This window comes from Anabrus simplex, chromosome 6 (genome assembly GCF_040414725.1).
Source record: "Anabrus simplex isolate iqAnaSimp1 chromosome 6, ASM4041472v1, whole genome shotgun sequence".
NCBI classification, from domain to species: Eukaryota; Metazoa; Arthropoda; class Insecta; order Orthoptera; family Tettigoniidae; genus Anabrus; species Anabrus simplex.
This window is the reverse complement of record NC_090270.1, coordinates 115409602-115431276: the sequence shown is the minus strand read 5'-3', so window position 1 is coordinate 115431276 and position 21675 is coordinate 115409602. Positions and strand designations below refer to the sequence as shown.

At 36.9% G+C, this 21675-nt stretch overlaps 1 protein-coding gene across 1 annotated transcript in view; it reads left to right on the top strand.

Moving 5' to 3' along the window:
• LOC136875888 (WD repeat-containing protein 13) overlaps nt 1-21675 on the top strand; it is a 94343-nt gene that overhangs the window by 53983 nt on the left and 18685 nt on the right. Inside the window, exon 8 of the mRNA XM_068228331.1 lies at nt 9936-10114. Within this exon, the coding sequence (XP_068084432.1) occupies nt 9936-10114 (179 nt within the window). The remainder of the gene's footprint in view (nt 1-9935; nt 10115-21675) is intronic.

The window sequence follows — 21675 nt, the reverse complement described above, 5'->3', positions numbered from 1 at the left end:
AGAAACATTTCTCGGAGATCCTTAATCAGCAAAATCTCGACATAGCCCTCCCACTTCGAGAAAATCTACATTGTACAACAAGACCTATTGATCAGGAGGAAGTCAAAACTGCTATCCAGTCCATGAAAAATAAGAAGGCAGTTGGCCCAGATGGAGTTTTCAATGAAAATCTGAAAGATACCTGTGACATTCTGCTTCATACATGGACCACTCTGTTCAACGCGTGTTTGACGACAGGGAAAATACCCGAAGGTTGGAGACAGTCGCATATCAAAATGCTCTTCAAAGGCAAAGGAGACAGGGATGACCCTGATTCGTATAGAGGCATTGCCCTCGAAAACAACATTTATAAGACCTATGTCAAGATCCTAGAGAACAGACTAATTGCAGAAACAGGAACTATGATCCCCGAACTCCAATTTGGTTTCATGAAAGGAAGAGGGACATTACATGCAGTCAAGAATCTCTTGGACAATATACGTGAATCAATGAGGTGGTCAAAGGGGAAATTTTATGTAATCTTTGTAGACTTTAAAAAGGCTTTTGACCTCTTAAACAGAGAAATACTCCTTAGAAAACTAGCGAATATGATTGGAGCAGACAACCCACTAACCATAGCCATAAACAACATACTTGCTTACAACAGGGTCACGATACAAGATGGCAAAGCGTCCTCAGCAGCCATTATACAAAGCAACGGGGTACTTCAAGGGGACCCCCTTAGTCCGATACTATTTAACATAGCCTTAGCAGATATCTCAAATATCATCCACAAAACATCGGTTGTGATGTACCAGTATGCAGATGACATAGCAATAGGATCGAACAACAGAGATGACCTACAAGCTGTAATGGATAAACTCGATAAGTACGCCGACATGAATAGTCTCATAATCAACAGAAATAAAACAGTGCAAATGGTTTTCCGGAAAGGAGGGAGAATAGCAGCAAATGACAAGATAACAAGCAGTGAAACAGCCCTGGAAGTTGTGAATTCATTCAAATACTTGGGAATTACGCTCCAGCCCTCTTCTACTTCTTTCAGAATTCATATAAGAGAAAGGTCATTGGCAGCCATAAGAAATATGTATGATTTGAAGGAACCCACTAAACTGTCTCTAAATACAGCCATGACGCTGTTCTATGCAAAGGTTCTACCTGCCCTGACATACGGTTTGGAGCTAATTTGGGAACATCTAACTCTATCTGACCTTAGAGTTATTGAGAATGTCAAGGCTAGATTCTTGAAAAGAATTTTGGGTATTTCCAAAATGTCACAGTCAAGACTTGCTTATGAGCTAGCCAGAGAAACCTTCCTTATGGAAGACATAAGAATGAGACTACAATTACCCTCCACATGACAAGAACAGGAACTACATATTAGACTAAGAAAACGAGCGGAAATTGACTTGGAATTCTACGGGACGGACGCAATGATTAATCGAAGCTGGACTGGGCCGAACAACGAACTGAGGAGTGCTCTGAATAGACTGGCCATACATGGTTTCCATCACAAACTGTGCGTACGACCGGGTTTTCATGACCCATCTGTGCAGTGCGTGTGCGTGTTATGTAACAAACAATGTGAACGATACCATTTTAGTGTATGCAGCAAAAGAACAGCTTCCTTATTGGATTACTCTAAAATGTAATGCACATTTGTGCGCAATTTCTTCTTATTATTATTATTAACCAGCATTAACCAGCAAACGCCTGAAAAGCCATACATCCAATTTTTGATCTGATTTTTGATATGCTCTATTGGTGGAAAAATATCTAATTCCCTTCATGGGAATTTAGTATTACCATTTGGAATTGCTAGGCGGGCATTAATTCCATTGTGGAGTTTTATCTCCCGTATGCAGCTATCAGACTGTGCCACATAAGAGGCTTCTGATAAGTTCACCTGCATACACCCCAGCATCAGTGGGTAGGGTCTGACACATCCCACTCTGACGAGTCTAGTGTCAGACCTAAGATGAAATGCTGGTTAATAGAGCAAACGCCTGAAAAGCCATACATCCAATTTTTGATCTGATTTTTGATATGCTCTATTGGTGGAAAAATATCTAATTCCCTTCATGGGAATTTAGTATTACCATTTGGAATTGCTAGGCGGGCATTAATTCCATTGTGGAGTTTTATCTCCTGTATGCAGTTATCAGACTGTGCCACATAAGAGGCTTCTGATAAGTTCACCTGCATACACCCCAGCATCAGTGGGTAGGGTCTGACACTAGACTCGTCAGAGTGGGATGTGTCAGACCTAAGACGAAATGCTGGTTAATAGAGCAAACGCCTGAAAAGCCATACATCCAATTTTTGATCTGACTGGAGATTTGTTACGGTGAAGGAGATGCGCGGAGAAGGTGAGGGTGTTGGCGGCCATGCCTATGCTTTTGGCGCTGGTTATTTTTAACCTTTGGACATTAACTGTGGAGCTTGGCGGTGACATGTGGCAAGGAACTTTCTGAATTATTGTCCCCACTTATTTTTTAATCACAGTTGGAGCACTTTGCATTTATTCACTCGTGAACTGGTACAGTTCTTTGCAGGACGGTACCCCCCATCCCACACTGTCTTGATTCCCTTCCGATTTTTCTCTATGGGATTCTCAGAAGTATTTTAACTGTTAATGGCTCATCAGCCTTTGTGATTTTATTCCTTTGAAAGGAATTTTCTGTAAAGTTAATCATTACTTCTTTGATATGTTTGTTAATGGACAGGTTGTTTCCTAATTGCCTTTGTATGTGGTGGATTTAACTTAAAATGAACTTGTCTGTAATTTATTTAACATGTTTGCCATTCAGAACTTTTCTTTGGAATTCTGTCCACTTTGTTGCTGTATTTCATGCTGGTTCAAAATACATGTTGTTACTCCCTTGTTGAATTATGTTTCTTGTTCGACGTGTTTTTTCTCTTTTTTTACTTACCACAGCTACCTCTCCATTCCCAGCCACTTCCCTAGTTCATGGATTTACAAAATTATTATTATTATTATTATTATTATTATTATTATTATTATTATTATTATTATTATTATTTATTTCCTAACTCCTAGTATTGAGCTTTTGATAAGGATGAATTAATGTGCAAAGTGGTAATACTCCTTCACGAGTTGCGTTTGCAAATGTGTATTTATATACGGTGTCTTGGTTAAAACCACTAGCGTGGTACTTCACCTCACTCATCACTCAGTTTTGAGCTGCTGCACCACCCACTTAGCAACTGTTTGGTCACTAGTTGTTGCATATGCCTTCGTATTGTATGATATTAACAGCCAGATGTCCCTAAATCTGTTTACAAATGGCTTCTTAACAGTTGTTTTCTGTTAATGTAATGTTATAATGAAATATAATGTGTTAGTCCTCCGTAAATGCAGGGCAAATAAAGTATTGAATAGGTGGAAATTCCTCTCTCAATTTAATTTAAGTAGAATTGTGCAAAAGGGTACAAGTTTGGTCAATTTTCATCCGACTGTGGTTGTTTCTCTCAGTAGGAGAAACTGTTTTTCACAATTTAAATATGTGTAAATGGAAATACAGAGGTATTTTGCATATTAAGATTACAAAGAAGAAAAAAGATTAGTCTCCAAGGAAGTGTTGGGATTCTTTTGGACCACACTGTATACAGAAGTGAAGTGTATTCTTAGAATCCTATCTTTACTAATATTAGCTTAAGCCTGTCGAGGACCAGTCTCATATGCAACTTTGGGATAACCGACTGTCTCGGAGTTTCTGATAAAACAGTGTTTCACACTGATTTTCATCATCTCTTAATGAATCTCGCTGAAAGTTAGTCTGACAAAAAGTACCTATGTCTGGGTTTTACTTCCCTATAAATGCTATGAATTTAGGCTATAACCCACCATTTGGGACCATTATGTAGGTTATTATTTTATCACTTAAAATGAAGTCGTACAAGGTACTCTTTAATTCTTTACAGCATATTGATTTCTTCCAAAGTCATAATCATGCATTCATTCCAATACGTCAGGACAGATAGACTACAGCCACAAAGCACTTCCCCCTCTCTTTGCTTAACAGAGTTGTTACCCTTCTGCCTTCTCCTCGAACTCCTGCAGACAAATGCATTAACAAGACACAACCAAAGCAAGAGACTTGGAATTAGTCCAGTAGTTGTAGTTTGAAATAATTAAAGTGAAAAGTGATTTAAGAGAAGTACTGAAAACTTTCTCAAATTTACTAAAGTGTCAGTAATGGACTTCTACATTCTTAATATTGTATCTTACATTTTCATAATATAACCAGTTCACAAGCAGTGCATAAAGTGTGCAGTGTAAACAATATTGTACATTTATATGCATAGTTAAAAGTGTTTTCATAAAATCTCAGGATCTTCTCATAGAACGAAACATGCCATTCTGCTTATAATTGTTCATTTTTTTACAGGTATTTTGTGGTGTTGTAAGTGTTATATTTCGTGTTTCTACAGACTAAAAAAGTTGTGACAGACAGAAGCAAAACTCTTTTTAAAGTCATTTAGAGAAACAGAATCAACAAAATCCTAAAAGTAGAGAGAAGAATAGTAAGGACATGCATAAATAAAAAATATCAAAAAGTTGGACAATAGTGGATTACAGAACTAGAGCCCACCACAGATACTGTACAGAAGAGGAGATCTCTTTTCTTCATCACATTATGAGGATACCAGAAACCAGATTACCAAGGAAAATGATAGAGAAACTGTGAAATCTGAAGCAAGAAATGTGATGGGTTAAGGAAATTAGAGAGGATATGGAAGAACTAGAAACAACAACTCTGGATGATTTGTAAATAAAATAAAAAAAATTAAAGAAACTGAAAAACATAAAAATAACATTTAAACCAAAAATAGACAAACGACATACAATGAAAAGAATATTTACAGATGTGGAACAACAGAAAAGATCAGAATAAGATAAGAGAAACATGAGCTACTCAGCAATTTGGAAAGAAAACTTATCAAAGAAGATGACCAGGAAATGATTGACTGAAGTGGTCCAATGAAGCCATAAAAGCAGAAGAATATACAGATGGTGAATATTCATACTGGTGGAAGAAGAATTTGTAAGCTGTGAAAATTTAAGGATGACAGTAATGTGAAAGGCATATGGACAAAAACAAAACATGATGAAAGCAGAATCCAAACAGCCAAAATGAAATTCCTTAGATTAATAATTGGGAAGACATGAAGGGGTAAGATCAGAAATGTAGAAATCAGAGAGAGAATTGGATTCCCTAAACCAATAAACAGAAGTGGTATGGACACATCATGAGAATAAAAGAAGATAGAGTTCCAGAGTGAGTATTTACAAAGAAAATAATAGGAAGCAGACAATGGGGAAAGCCCAGAAAGAGGTGGGTCAATACTGTGAAGGAGAGTACAAAGAATAGAGGAGTAAAAATAGAAGAAATATTGGAGGAAGGAAGGGAACAGTGGAGAGATAGACAACTGTGGAGGTCCTCGATTCTCAATCCAACCCAGAAGACTGGAAATGGGAAAAGAAGAAGAAGAAGAAAGTGAAATTCTAGGTGTAGGCTCATCTCTAAGGATAGTAGACAACTTAATGCATTTGGAGTGTACAGACCAGAAAGGAGTGATGCTGACACATTATTTCATAAGATAATCAGTTATGTGGGGAACGACAAAGAAAGGAACATGATTGTAACAGTTGACCTCAGTTTACCAAATACCGAGCTCGATAGCTGCAATCGCAGGAGCAACTATCGTGTCATCCAGTGTGTGAGGGGCACACTGTCAATGCAGTTTATTACAATTCTTTTTTGTTGTATCAATTGCGCTGTGCAGTGCGAACCAAATATCCAGATCTTTTGGATAACGCCATAATCCTACATGATAACGCGACAGCTCACACAGGAGCCATCGTTCAGCGTCGTTTACAACAGTGGGGATGGGACGTTATTTCACACCTACCTTATTCACGCGATATGAGCCCATGTGACTATAATTTAATCCCCAAAGTCAAGAAGCCATTACGTGGACAACGGTTTGCTTACAAAGAGGACATTGTAAAAGCATTTCGGAGAGAGGTGTCACGTTAGCGATACACATGCAGCGAATGGTATTCAGCGCCTGCCCCACCGCTGGCAACGCACAGTGGAAACCTTGGGTAATTATTTTGGAGGTCTGTAACCAATGGAGACCTGTCCTTTGTATGTAGTCTTGTGTATTTGCTGTCTATACCATAATAAAACAATGTTTACCAATGATCTGTGTTCTGTCACTTTGCTACGAGAATCTCCTGAACTCAGAACTTGTCTTCAGGCACTGTGGGTAAGTTACATGCCCTATCTTTCGAAATGCATATCTTAGATTTTCCGTGTTATCTCCTGTTCGCGAGAAAAAAAAATAGTTGCCATGAGTTATGACTCGACCCTTGTATAAGTGATTACGAAGCTGTTTTGGTTGTAGTTAAAAATAAGGTTATTAAGCAGTAGTACATAGTTGATAAGAAAGCATGAGGAAGTTTTTGAAAAGTAATTGCAATCGGCAGAAAATGGTAAATAAAAATGTAAACAGCCTAAGGGATGGGTTTAAAACAGTTTTTGGGGTAAAACTATTATGCATTTTATTATAATGGAAGAATAAATAGTTTAAGAAGGAGGTGCAAATTAGAAAAAAATACTGGTTTGGAATGGTCATGGAAGTAAGGAGAAATTGAAGGAATAAATAAATGAAAAGAAATACATTGATTTTTCAAGTAATAAGTAAATTTTAAAATGTAATTACACCATTTTTTCACTGAATTATGGAAAAATAACTATATAACCTATTGTAGTCTACTTCATTGGAACTGTCAATCAAAAAAATGTGTTACATACACACTCTGTAAGGCATATTTTTTTAGAAATGCACACTTACAATTATATCAAATCTGTTGAAAATGATATTAACACAGTTTCTTGCCTGGCATATTATCATTCTTGTGTAAATATAAATGATATATAAGATGCAATATTAAAACACGCTCTGAATCATTCTGAAGTTAAACGAGTCTTTGTCCAAGAAGAAGAATCGCTTTTGGAACACAAATCTGATCACAGTTTCAGAGATTCATATTACCACATGTAATTCTTACAAACATACTGCAATATAAGTTTCATTGCATCCTTGAGTTTGGCATGCTTAATAGGATGCCTAGTGTTATATGCAAACTCAGCATCAAGTGTTACTTGCTGTCCAGGCTTCATCTGATGTGCTTGAATAGTGGAAAATATGATATCTACAGTCCATTAAGAAAAGAATCTTGCTGCTTTTGATATGACAATTGATAGAAAGAGTTTAGAAATGAAATTTTCTGATTATCACCAAGACTACTTAGACAGTTCTTCTTACATTTACAGGTATTAGCTGGTATTCTTCCTGGCATTAATTTTCCTTTGTATTTAATATAGACTTTACAACACGCACGTTTCAGTTTAGCAATATTTCTTTTCCAAGCACACAGACTTATCTTCCTTTTCTTACTCTTCTGGTTCACACACTTTCCTGAATTGCTATCCCTTTCTGACGGAATGTAATCGCTTCCAGAATCCTGAAAATCACTAAACTCATCACTTCTTTGTACCATACCAGAATTTTGCAGAATTTAAATGTTCACTTTTGATTTTTATTATTATTTGTGTAAATTAATGAATTTGGATAGTTATAGACCTCTTAGAACCTAAGACTATGGTACAGTATTTTTCTTTTTCTTTTCTTCCCAGGCCTTCTTCATATGTTGGCTGATTGCCTGCTTCCGTTCCTCCGATAACCCTCTCCAAGGTTGACGTCAAATTTGCAAAAGTGAAAAATCTGCATATCTCTTCCAGCCAACCAGTGGTGTGTTTTGATTTAGAGATATAATAAAAAATCTTCTTAGCATTCATTCTTTGAAGGTGACTATAAAATTATAGTCTTCGTCTTTTAATTGTGTCTGTAATTTTCTCTATATTTCTCTATATTTCTTTTAACCCAAATATCTTTTTTCTTTTGGTTCCCAAAGTTTTCCTAAGTATTTTCCTTCCTTCCTTCTTTCCTTTTCCATTTCTTCTTTTTCATCTCTTTTGTTCAGTGTTCAACATTTTGATTGATTCCTGGTTTAATTAATAATCTTGACCGTAGTGGCTGGTATTTGATCCGTATTGACTTCATCACAACAAATATGTAGGTGGATGGTCTGCCTAGTCAATACTAAATATTAATTATTTATATTTAGTTACATAAGTCTAGTACATGTTTCGGGAATCTATATACATTCCCTTCATCAGCTAGTCAAATTAAAATTAAAATTCCTGTACACAAAAAGACCTAATAAAAAGGGGGGGCCCCATTAAGAAATCCAAAACTATTACCTATACAATTTAACATTTTTAAAATCAAACTGTGGATGCAGCGGTCGCTTGCTAGGCCAAGGTCCTTCGCGACTGTTGCGCCGGGGGGCAGATGGTTGTAATAACGCAGAATTCTATCAGACCTCTTGTCTACTAGAAGACAAGTGTGTGTTGGTACCAGTATTTCCTGGCGACGTTGCCGATAAGCGATAACTTACAGCCTTACGTATTTCAAATGAGAACTCATAATATGTAGGTGGTGAATAAATTGTACACTGTCTCGCGACCACGTTGTCAAACTGCCAATAGCCTACCGGTAAGCCATGCATCGTACATATACCGGTATTATTTGTTTACACGTTGTGCAACATCTCGCAAATATGACTGTGTTGCCAATTTGCCCATAAACCACGCACGTATTTAAATTGCGCATTCATGTGCAACTTACATTGCAGTTCCATTTACCTTTTAACCAGATTGGTGAACACAATTTGGACGTGCGACGATTATGCGATTAAATGTTTAAAGTCCGATTTTTGTATTGATAATAAGAGATGCGACGATTACGGGGTGGCAACGATTATGCCGGGAAATACGGTATGTGGCTGCAGCGTGTCCAAAATAGCAAAAAATTTGGATATCCATACATCAATACTTTACTCAATTATTCACATGGCAAATTGAAATAGAAGTCTCCGAACTGAGGTTCAAGGAATTCACACATGCTTAATAAGTCCTTTTTCTTCTCTTTCTTAATTGGCAAAGGCTCCTGGTACACCGGGATAAGGCTTGAAAATGAGACCACATTACATTTTTCGTGCGCCTGGCTTTTTCCACATTGCCGCTTAGTGAGACTGTAACAGTTCCGAGGGTGATGAAGGACAGTATGACTTGCTCTAACTTGAAGCACCGTTGGTCTGTCTGCACAAATCTGCATCCACATTGCCTCAGTTATTGCTGGCTCACTCACATATATTATACTATTATAACATAAAAGTTTGGTTTGCACAATACACATGAAATGCCACCTACAATATATGTGATATACAACTTTATTCTATGTACCTTACTTTGAGGACATTTTCCAGGTTTTACCGCACCTTTCCTTGTTTCATACTCTTTACCACTATTCCTTTGCCATTTACGCACATTATCCTTCCACTTGGTAACATTAATAGGCTGTTTTCTGCCCTTATTCTCTCATAATGACTGAGAAAGATGGTAAACATAATTCTTCCTCCGCCATGTTGAATGGATGTACAACATTTTTCCATGGGGCTCATATTTCAAAGCTGGTTACCACGGATGCCAACTGCAGTAGCAACTCATTTATTCCTTTATCTTATAAGGCATTGGATATCCAATGTTATTCAACCTAAAACTCATTTTCGTTGAGATTGGATTATCCAACGTTTTTTGGTGGACCCCTTCAGTTGTTGCCCAGGGAATGCCCGATTGCTTCAAAATATTGGGCATGTGTAATATGAAGATCTCACACGTTATGTTTTGTATACTTCAAACTGACTTGTACATTAACTGTATGTTTTTGACTCTAGTATATACATTATCATTATTAAAAAGCAATGTTTTTCCATTTAGGGTACGCTAGTGTCATTCTTATTCGATGCTGAGACTGGTCGCTTGAGTAAGTGTCGGCGAGTTGTAGTAGCAGAAAATTGTCAAATTACATGCATATCCTGGCGGGCATGGATCAGTCGCGAGGCTCGAGACCCAACATTGCTAGTCAATTGTGCTGCAAATGTGGTTTGTCTTTTCAGGTAAGCCGTAGTATACAATACAGTAATTAATAAAGAATTATTTGTTTTCCATTTTCAATAGTTTGAATATCACCTATGTAGGTTATTCAAACAATAAATTACAGATATCGCTATCTCATTGTAATAACATTGCAGAGTAAATGTGGTGTATGCACAGAATGGAATTTATATCCTCATTCTCATGAATCTATTTTGTTAGTGGTAGTGATAAAGTACTCAGTAACAAGCCTGTACAAAATAGCATGTAAGCTGGAATGTAGCAGAAGTTCAAGGTCAAAGCAATTTCTACAGGTGAAACATCTCAATTATTCAGTCTTATTTCATAAAATGACTAGTATAGGGGGAAAATGCAGTGTCACGTTCAGCCATAGCAGAGTCTTGCAAGAGTTTGAACACAAAGAGACATATTAATGAGATTATTTTCAGTAATCTCAAGAGTCAATATCAGAGCTTGAATTTTGATAGGTTAGGGTATGTGTAATACAAAGATGAAAGGTTTGGTCATCTTTAAACTTCCTTCAGGAGTATTCTGGTGAAAGCAATAATATCTTAAGCATCTTCATCATAGGTGATGGAAACATAGACTCATCATTTCACCCTGCAACTGGCCTTCTCTATTTAATTTTCCTAAGAGATGCGTCAGAGTAAACTGAATGCAAACTGCCCAGGAAAGAATTACATGGAAAAGACTGGAGAAGGCCTGTATCACAGAATGCACTCCCCAGGCTGAAAAAGAAGGGCCACATACATAAATTTTTCAATTTTCTGAAGTACTCAGGGGCCAAGAGGGAAGAAAATGAGGGAATAAGATGGTATAATGTAACTTACAAGCTTTAACTGAGTTGGCACTGAAAAAGAATGGATCATTCTTAACAAAAAAAAAAAAAAAAGATGGGTCAAGTATTAAATTATTTAAATTATTTAAATTATTTAAATGAACTTCTCTTTAATTAATATCTTCAACAAACAAAAATAAATGATTACCAAAGGTACAAATCATATCGTGACCCAAAAACCTGGAAATGCATTTGACAAAATTTCAGTTGGATGCTAAATAAGCTTACAAGGACTTTAGGGTGAAAAATTTTCCTTTTCTTTTGTAAGTTCTGTATACTGAGGTTCATGACTTGTGCATGAAATGGTTTTCAAGAATGCTTCAAACTTTGCATTTGATATTTGTCATTGCACTGAATGAGCTCTAGCAGATCCATGTCGATCCACTTGGTCAGTATATTGATTGCTATTTCTGTGATCCCTTGAAATTTGTTAATTTTACATAAGAACCTCGTTTATCCGGATTAAGTGGGACCGGAACTGATCCAGATTATCGAAAATCTGGATAATATGGAAAACACTAGAAAACAAATACAGTACATATTACAGTATATAATCTATTAACACAAGTTGTACAGTAATACCTTTTTTCAATTGTACAAAAAAATATCAGAACACTTTTCGTAACTTTATGACTATGTTTTATGCACTAAAATAATGTGTAAGTTTTTTCTGTTTTACATTTGAAGAGCGTTTTGCGTGCAGCACGATGACGGAGATGTTTTACTAACAACAGTTCTGCCGGTGTCGTTTCAGTCAAGGATTCTAAATAGACCTTCACTTTGTCCAGCTGCATTGTTTCTCGCTAGATTTGGAAATGGCGGTATTTCAAACGCAAATTCTTGAGGAAACTCAACCGTGTGATGAGGCAACGGAAGAATCCCCCGAATTAATTCACTGACAACACATACTGATCAGATCAGCTAATATTACACGAGCGATCAATGTTCAGCTTTGTCACCACCAAACAACACTTCCAGCTGCATTGTTGCCTCTCTATGAGTCATTGTTTCTTCTGATGGAGCGCTGGTTTCATTTTCAAATTCACCCTCAGTGAATTAATAGTGCATTGCATTCAGAAGAGTGGGGGGTTCGAATCCCACCTCGGCCGTCCTGGGAATGGTTTTCCACTGTTTCCCATTCTCAGTTCCAAGCAAACGCTGGGACGGTACCATTGATAGACCCTGGCCGAATTACTTCCTATTCCTGTCGTTAACTGTCCTTGGCAAAAAAGACATTCAAGAAGAGTCAACGCCGTAAAAGAAATACTGTACAAGTAAAAATAAATTTTTATTATTTTTGATCTGGATAAACCGGAGATCCAGATTAATTAGGGCTGGATAAACAAGTTTCTTGTGTACTTAGTTTAGTACAGAAGTTTTCTCTAGTCAGTGAATGTCCTCAACATATACTTTCTGTACATTCAGAAACCAATGGAGCAGCAAAACATGACAGTGATTCAGAGAATATCCATATACAATAGAAGTCCGTTATAGCGAAAATTCATAATGGTAAAAAATTTACTCGTTATTACGGATTGTCATTATATCCTATTTTTTGTAAAAGTCGGGAAAACCCGCATACACATTAAAATCGGTGTGAAACGGCAATGTATCCAATCTCTTGTTCCACTTCATGCCCAAAACCTTTGTGACATATGCATTGTTATTAATTTGTTCATTGTTGCCCTTGATCTTCGAAAGTTCACAATTTCTTACTGTAGATTCCCAGCTTCTCAGCTCCATCTTGGCTTCAAGCTAGAATCCTTGTACTTTCAAAACGAAACATACAGTATTCTTCTACAGAAGCAACTTATGTTACACAGTTATCTACGTACATAGATTTCATCAGTTACCGTGCTATCGGTTCATCTTTATAATTAACAGTAGAAAGATGATGATCCAATACAGCACCCAATACAAACTGACTACACGTGGCTCCAAAAATAACTCTTGAATGTCTATAAGTCTTCAGTTTCATACTTTTGAAATCCTCCCACCATAAAAATCAGAGATAGTCACGATCTTCAGCTCGTACCTCGATCATTTGGAATGCTTTTCTAATGTCTGCAATAACACCCAGCTCTTTCTCTCGAAACCTTAAAATAATTTCAGGGATAATTTGAACATAATTAGGACCTTTTATTAAGCAATCGTTTAGTGAAAGTCCTTCGTTTGTTTTACATGAAGCATCGAAAACTGGTCGAACTGGAGTAGTCAGACTTTCAGGTTTGATTACAGGTCGGTGTGGAAGGTAATGACATGATATCTCGATCTCTTCCTGTGGCACTTCTTCAATGAAAACTTCCGCTGTCCAGTCTTCAAATATTTTGTCGTATTGTGAGAGGAGACCTGTCTTTTGCAAATTCTGCATAGTTGACTGAAGTCTTTTTCTGCTATTTCCTTATTGGACTGGATTTCCGGATGCCCCTCCTTCCAAGGAAGGCCAACTACATAACGTCCATCTTCTTTTTGGGTTAAAGTATTAAGTAGATATCGCTTCGCTTCTCGATCTTGTTCTTTAGCTGATTTTATTTTTACTGGATCCTGAGTACCAATTGTTTCAAGATTCCACAAGTCCGTGATTGAACCATCTCTGTAAGCCATCGTGATTGTTGTATTTGCCATATTTGCTTCAGGAGAGTTGTCAGTTAGTTCTCCACCCAAAGTCCAACCTAGCTTTGTTTCAATGGCTGTAAGACCATTCTTAAGTCGAACAATATTTCCAGTTAGAATTTTACCATAGACATCCATATCAGTAAGAAGCTGAATTTCTGGACATTTATCACCCATATCACTGATCGATATTTTCTTCATTCTAAGTTCTTGAAACAACGTCGTGCACGTTGAAACTTGTGGGACTGACTGGCAAATACATGGCTGGTCCCTGACTTCGACCTCATCAACGTTACCGCCTGGTTTTTGGAGCTTGGTTGTGTACTTCTTATGATTTATTTCTGAGGTCTTGCTTCCACCGAACAGAACATGGGAAACCAATTTTTCAGCATGTGGTTTCAATCCGAGTTCTTCAGCTGTTTTCTTCAAGATGTAGGATCATTGAGAGCCACAATCCAAGCAAGCTCTCACTGTTTTTCTTCTGCCATTTCCGTGGACAGTAACCATCAGTGTTTGTAGTATTACTTGACGAACAGATAAATGACAAGCCACATTTGATGTGTGAAGCTGACTGGATTCCTCTTCTTTCTTCGCTTCATCCTTATCTTTCTGCAAAAGATCAGGACACATAACCGTTGCATGCTTCTTACAACAAACCAAGCACCTAATGTTGGATTTACTGTTCTTTGACAAATGATTAGGTCACAAGCACGTAAAACAACGCTTTTTTTTTCTCTAACCTTCGATCTTCTTTCCTCAGTGTCATGTTTGTTGTTTTGAAACACTTCTCGCTGTTATGGGCCTTTTCACAAAAGATACATAAGTCTTCTGAAGTTTTGCTAAGTGTTGCAGTTGTAGGTGAATTCATCTTATCTTTAATGTGCTTCCTATCTACTTTTGAAAAATATCCCTTCCTTTCAGTCTTTCCTTTCGCTTCTGTACTACCGAAACCTGACTGTGCTAACAGGATTTGCTGCTCATTTCGGACTTCAGTCTTGACAACCTCCCTTAAACAATCAAGTCGAGACATCCTAGGTTCCATTTCATTTACACTCTGTTTAGAAAATTGACTCCACTGCCATGCCCGTAATGTTTCTTCTAGCAGACTCGACTCAACGAAAGGAAATAACCATGTACCTGGATCTGTGCCAGCCGGGTTTAAGGTACTGAGTGACCGTAAATGCGATTCTAATTTAATTTATATAGTTGAAAGGGGAAGTTAATCATTTTGAGTAGCATTTGAAATTACTAGTTTCAACAGTTCTCTTAAATAGACATGCATCAGAAGGTCATCCCTATCAAATCGTTCTTTTAACGCTTCAATGACTTTTGGATAATTTTCTGCTGTTTGAGGGTAACTAAGAACAATTGCCTCTGGTTCTGTGCCAGGTTTTATTGCCTGTAATAAATACTGAAACTTGTCACTGTTGTGCAAAGTATCATCTTTGTGTATCTTTCGGAACTGAGACCAAAACCCTTACCATTCTTTAAGACCTCCATTAAATGTCTTCAGTTCAACTTTGGGTAACTTAAAGGACCTTCGTTTACTGTTATGATTGCCTACCTCATTTCCGAACATCTTGCTAGGTGGTGGACTAATCTTTCCTGCGAGCAAAAGTGTATTGTTTACTTGAACCTTAATAACCTCAAATTCGTCACTATATTTCTCAGAACTTTCTCTTTCAGCTAAAATAACGTTATCCTCCGCATGACTGTCTAATAAATGATCCATTATTTTCATGTCAATTTCATGAAGTTCCTCCATTAAACTTTCTAAATGGTAAAAATTTGATTGCAACAAGTCACGATTCTGCGAGGTAATTTCTGTTACAAGAAACTCTTTAATACATTGAAACTTCCTTGTTACACATTGCCTAATAGGCGTCCTACCTTTCTTTAGCTTCCTTCTCTTCTTGGGTAGGAATAATTATTGACGATTACTCACAACATATATTCCTCTCTCGCCTTAGACAGGAATGTTCACAGTAATTTATATACATCTCCAATCATATCGGAGGTCACCAGTTGTTAGAAATTCTTTATCTGACTCCATATTTATATGAAAACATGCTTTATTTTCTCTCATGCAAGCTATATTGAAATTCACCTTCTGCAGTGTTTATAAAATAAAACAAGAACAAAAACCACATTATTAGCAATTACCCCGTGATAGTTACTTACTCCTAGGAGCTCTGAATCAACAGTTCATAGAGATAACAAATTCAAAGAGTATAAACAGAGTATGGTATCCCTTGTGGGGATCGAACCTACGACCCTGAGATTAAGAGTCTCATGCTCTATTGATATCCACACTGAGGCTTGCTCGTTTGTTATTTTTCAAATCCGATACTACGTGAACGTGTATGTTTAATTTCATTCTGAAAAAATTTATAGTATCACTCCAGAGGCCTCTGTGGTAAATGTTCCAGTTTTCTTATTCAAGCAGCGCCACCTAACCAAACCGTATATGTATCATGAAAACGTATTTCAAGCGCACGTAGAGAAGTTATAATCTCCTCGCCACAAATTTACATGGGAACAGCCTTTCCAAAATTTAACTAGACGTGAGAAAATATAAACTATCCTCTGAATCAGTGATGTGCTCTGCCATATCTTGAGGTGTATCCCATTCTTACTTAATTTCACTATATAACATAAAGGCTGAATTATCGATCGCTTAATTGTTAAATTTCTAACGAGTTAACAATTGCCATCGGCCATATTATTTACTAATTTTTTACGAAAACGTGTTATCGTCTTTTGTTTTGAATTTTCTTTTAGAGAACAGCAGTTGATGGGCATTGCTAATCGACTCTGACATTGCCTTCAGATATCAAGGAGAGAACACGCAAGTGTATATAGCAAGAAAGTGTTATCGTACTAAAGATGACCGATCGCATATTGTGGCAAATGTTCCAGTTTTCTTCTTCAAACAGTGTCACCTAACCTAACCGTACATGTATCATGAAAACATATTACAAGCGCCAGTAGAGAAATGGTAACATTCTCGCTATAAATTTACATGGGAATAGCCTATCCGAAGCTTAAATGCGAGAAAATATAAACTAATCTCTGAAATCAGTGATGCGCTCTGACATTCTTGAGGTGTATCGCATTCTTACTTAATTTCAGTGTAGAGTATTAAAATAAGCCATCGTTTACGTAGCCTTTATTCCTAACGAGTTAACAACGGCTATCGACCATGTTATTTATATATTTGTTACAAAAACACGTTCTCCACTTTCATTTCTAATTTTCTTTATGGAACAGCATTTGACAGGTGTTAATCGACTCCTACATTGCCTTTGAATGGCGACAAGAGAGCTTGCAAGTACACATAGCGAGAAAACGATGCCGAAGGTTGCATTTTGTTGCAAACGCTTCAGTTTTCTGATTCACACAGAGTCACCTAACCTAACGTAACCCTGTATGTACCATGAAAACATATATCAAGCGCCAAGTAAAAAAATGATGACCTTCTCGCTATAAATTTAGATACGAGAGGAATAGCCTTTCTAGCCTCTGTAATAGGAATAGCCTTACCGAAATTTAACCAGACACAAGAAAATATAATCTAACCTCAGAAATCAATGATGCGCTCTTCCATATCTTGAGGTGTATCGCATTCTTACTTAACACATTCATGCCCATCATCTGAGTGGCAATTTAAAGGGCTGGGCCAGCTATTCCAGCTGTTGGTGGCAGAGCAAACAACAACGAATTCTTTTCACAGTAAGTTCTAAACTGAACAAGATATGGAGACAAAATTTTCCACGTACCTTAATGAAGTCCTCTAGTATCTGTGTAGGGTGTGGTAGGTAATGTCACACTTTCCTGGGTGAATGGGAACACTACAATTTCCAAAAAATTAGCGTGTTTCACTAATAATTTTATTTTTGAAGCACACTTTGCACCTTCTTCAGGGGAAGTTGACTATATTTGATGGTGGAAACTTTAAGAGAATATGCTCTTTTCTCTTCCCATCTAACCTGAATGATGGATCCTTGGCCGGTGCCCTTTTTGGTGGCAAAATTGCAGGACGTTGACTTGGAGCTATGACGTAGATGGAGCTGAGATTTCGGAGAGAGGTGACTGTACTTGTATGTCGGGTTCACTTTTCCCCCCGTTTGAGAATTGCCTGGTGTTCCTTTAGAACTTTTGGTACACCCCTATTTGACCATATTGTTCCACATATGGCAGTGTTCTGTTCCCATAATTGTTTCGCGAGTCCAACGCTATTTGTAATAATTGTCCATATAGACTGTATACCCCTGGCCAAGATAATTTTCAAGCTGAAAAACTGTGCTTTGTAAATTCGCATCACTTGCATCATTTATATTGTCCCTACAGGCCATGGTTACACTTCAGAACGTGATTATACACGCGCTTGTGCAATCACAAACAAACTACGCAGCTAGTTGTGCGAGCGCTAGGCTACCTTCAGAAACAAAACAAAGAAAGTGCATTGGGAGGCAAAATCGCTGTGGCCATGTGGTTTTTGGTGAGTATAAGCATTCATAAGGGTATTACTTTCATCTCTCTCGCACATATTTGTAACCAAAATAGATCTCAGATGCGTAGGAGCGGCTCCAGCTCAAGGTTGCGCTTATCCGGGCTAATTTAAAGTTTAAAACTTCATGATCATTCCGTATTGAATAGAGAAATAAGAAGATGTACAATATTAGAAGGATCCACCTTTCAATACTTCATTGTAAATTGAACTAAAAAGAAGTCACAACTTGTTTATTGGGACCGGTTTCGACACATTACAAGTGTCATCATCAGCCAAATAGTAAAGTAGGGCAAGATATAAAGATCTTAAAACAACTAATACATTGAACACAGGCAAAAAATTAACATTGATTCATATCGTAGCAATTCAGTTAATGTCCAAAACACAATGATCACAGTCAAGAGAGTAAACAGAACATTGTCTTGCGCCGAAAACAAATATAGTTGAAGTTCACAAGCAGGTCAAGTATGCACTTATGTAGAGTCGTTGCTAGGCAGGTCTTGTAGGCATTTAATTTCATCAAATTCAAGGTAGATATATAAGTTTGAGAATAATTTAAAACATTAAAAAGAATAAAGCCAAATAAAAATATATTAAAAATAGGAAGAAATAATAAAAGAAAATTGCAATGTGAGGTTCAACTCGAAACAACTTGCCGTAGTAATTGAGAGATGAATGGGAGATGATAAAAAGAGAAAAAGTTGGGGAACGTTTATTAGAGGGTGGTGGTGGTGGTGATTATTGCTATTAGAGGAAGTACAAATGGGTAAATATCTTCTATAAAACACTAAACCGAGGAAAAAAAGAGGAAGAGGTCCGACACTTCGAAAAATGAAGATATCAGTAAAGGGAGACAAGGGCCACGAAGGGCGTGAAAATGAAAGACTCCCTAGCCCTCGCAAACCTTGAATTTGACGAAATTAAATCCTACACTGTTGTCCTAAGACTTCAATTACGTCACCTTTTACTCTTCGGCCTGGGAAACAAATGCCTACAAGACCTGCCTAGCAACGACTCTACATAAGTGCATACTTGACCTGCTTGTGAACTTCAACTATATTTGTTTTCGGCGCAAGACAATGATGTTCTGTTTACTCTCTTGACTGCGATCATTGTGTTTTGGACATTAACTGAATTGCTACGATATGAATCAATGTTAATTTCTTGCCTGTGTTCAATGTATTAGTTGTTTTAAGATCTTTATATCTTGCCCTACTTTACTATTTGGCTGATGATGACACTTGTAATGTGTCGAAACCGGTCCCAATAAACAAGTTGTGACTTCTTTTTAGTTCAACTTACAATGAAGTATTGAAAGGTGGATCCTTCTAATATTGTACATCTTCTTATCCGGGCTAACTCGGATACGGTCCACAGCATGGTCACGCGCTATAGGCAATAACTCGGATACGGGCGTGAATGTGTTAATTTCAGTGTAGCGTATTAAAATTAAGCAATTGTTTACTTAGCCTTTATTTCTAACGAGTTAACAACTGCTATCGTCCACGTTATTTACGTATTTAATGTGAAAACGTTCTCTTCTTTCATATCTAATTTTCTTTACATAACAGCAGTTGACAGGTGTTACTTGCTTGATGATGCTTGTTGTTTAAAGGGGCCTAACTTCTAGGTCATTGGCCCATGGGTATTACTAATCGACTCCAACATCACCTTAGAATGAATTTATTATTTTCACCATGTTGGTTAATCCTGCCCATACTGACTTATATTAAAATTTCTAAGAACACTTTCCAGCCTTGTCAATACTTTACATATTTTATTATACTTAATTACTGTACATGTTTCGAGAGCTAACTACTCTCTTCTTCAGCGGTGCCAAAACATCAATTAATCTTTGGACTTGGTACATTGGTACAAATATACTTATCAACAGAACAATTACATATAAATATTGAAATTATTAAAATATTTCTTTGTGTTTCAACTTTTACTTACTACCTATGTCATTGATTACAGACTTTAAAATAGAAATTTTCAAATCATAAATGAATAAAATCATTGAAGACTATCCAGCCCACAAAAGGACTAATCAAAATGGAGAGCGATTGATAGAGTTATGTAGGACCTTCAATCTGGTCATGAAATCTACAGCATTCAGACACCATACACACAACGTTTTCTCTCCAATTCATCTTTACGTTAACCAATTTCAACATTAATAAAGAGACTTCAAACCTAATTTCCCTTTCGACTATATACAAGGGACTACAATCGCTCCTTCCAGCTGATATTTAACACAGCTGCTTACCATCAAGCACTCTTCTTCACTTGTGCTTTTAGAAGACTACAGTTTTATCTCTTCGCACAAAAGTTACAACAGTCTAACCATTTTTATACTATTATAAACCCTAATTGTTCTAAGCAGCAGAAACGTCTCTTTACTAATTTTTTTTTTAAAATTGTGTTTAAACTCCACTCGGAGTTATTAACTACATTCTTCATCATTATCCTGACGCCTGAACTGTTCAAAACCCGATAATTTTATCTAACATCATCAACCATCACAAGGCCCCGCTTTACTTGTTCCAACGTAACAATTTTATTATAAACTTCACTTGAAGTGAGCAACAGTAACGTCTCTTTACTAGCTTTAATATGTTTGAATACTCCATTTGGAATTATCAACTACAATTTTTCTTTTATCATTATTCTAACGCCCTCAACCTCCATGGGGCGCCACGTTACAAGATTTAACGTAACAATTTCCGTTCGTATAAAATTACCAGTATACAATTTGTTGCCAATTTTTAAACAAGGACATTCAAGAAAGTGTATACATTTATGACTATTTGTTTTTTAAGACTTTATTAAGGCTTCATTTTAAGAATATCATAACTATTGTTAACCATTTGCTCACCATTTGAAGCACATTTCCAACATCATCCTCACTTTCATATGTAATTTTAATACAATCAGGTACCTGATTAATTACCTTTCAGATTGAGACTAAGGCTGAAGATGCCCTTAATTAAAGGGTGAAACATGTCCCTATAATTTTATTCAAAATTTAATTTCTTAATTAAAATCTCTATTTATGTATTGAATAGGTAGAGTAAATAAATTTTAATATTTATTTGACTTCATTCAGACACCTCCCAAGAAAACGGAACCACATGGATATCTCCCAACTCCAACCTGGGAGAGTCCAGATAGATCACGTAGCGATCTCCAAACATGCGGAAAAGGAGATCCAAAATGTCAAAGTCCTGAGGAATGCAAATTTAGATTCAGATCACTTCCTCTCCAAGATCAAAGTCAAAATCATCCCAAGATCCCAGAAAAACAGGAACACAACTCGAACAACAAAGTTTGACAGAGAAAATCTCGTAATGCACAAAGATTTTGCAACAGAATTAAACAAAAGACAGTACCAGGGATGGGAACAGTTAAAAGAGGCTATGATTGATTCTGTAAGAGTCACAGTTCCTCTAGAGAAAAAGAGGAAACATGCATGGTGGTCTTCTGAATGTGATGATGCAATCGAAGAACATAGAGAGGCTTGGGTGAATTGGTGTTCACAGAAAATACCAGAGAACCAGAAGTAGTTCCAGGAAACAAGGAAAGGAACATCCAAGACC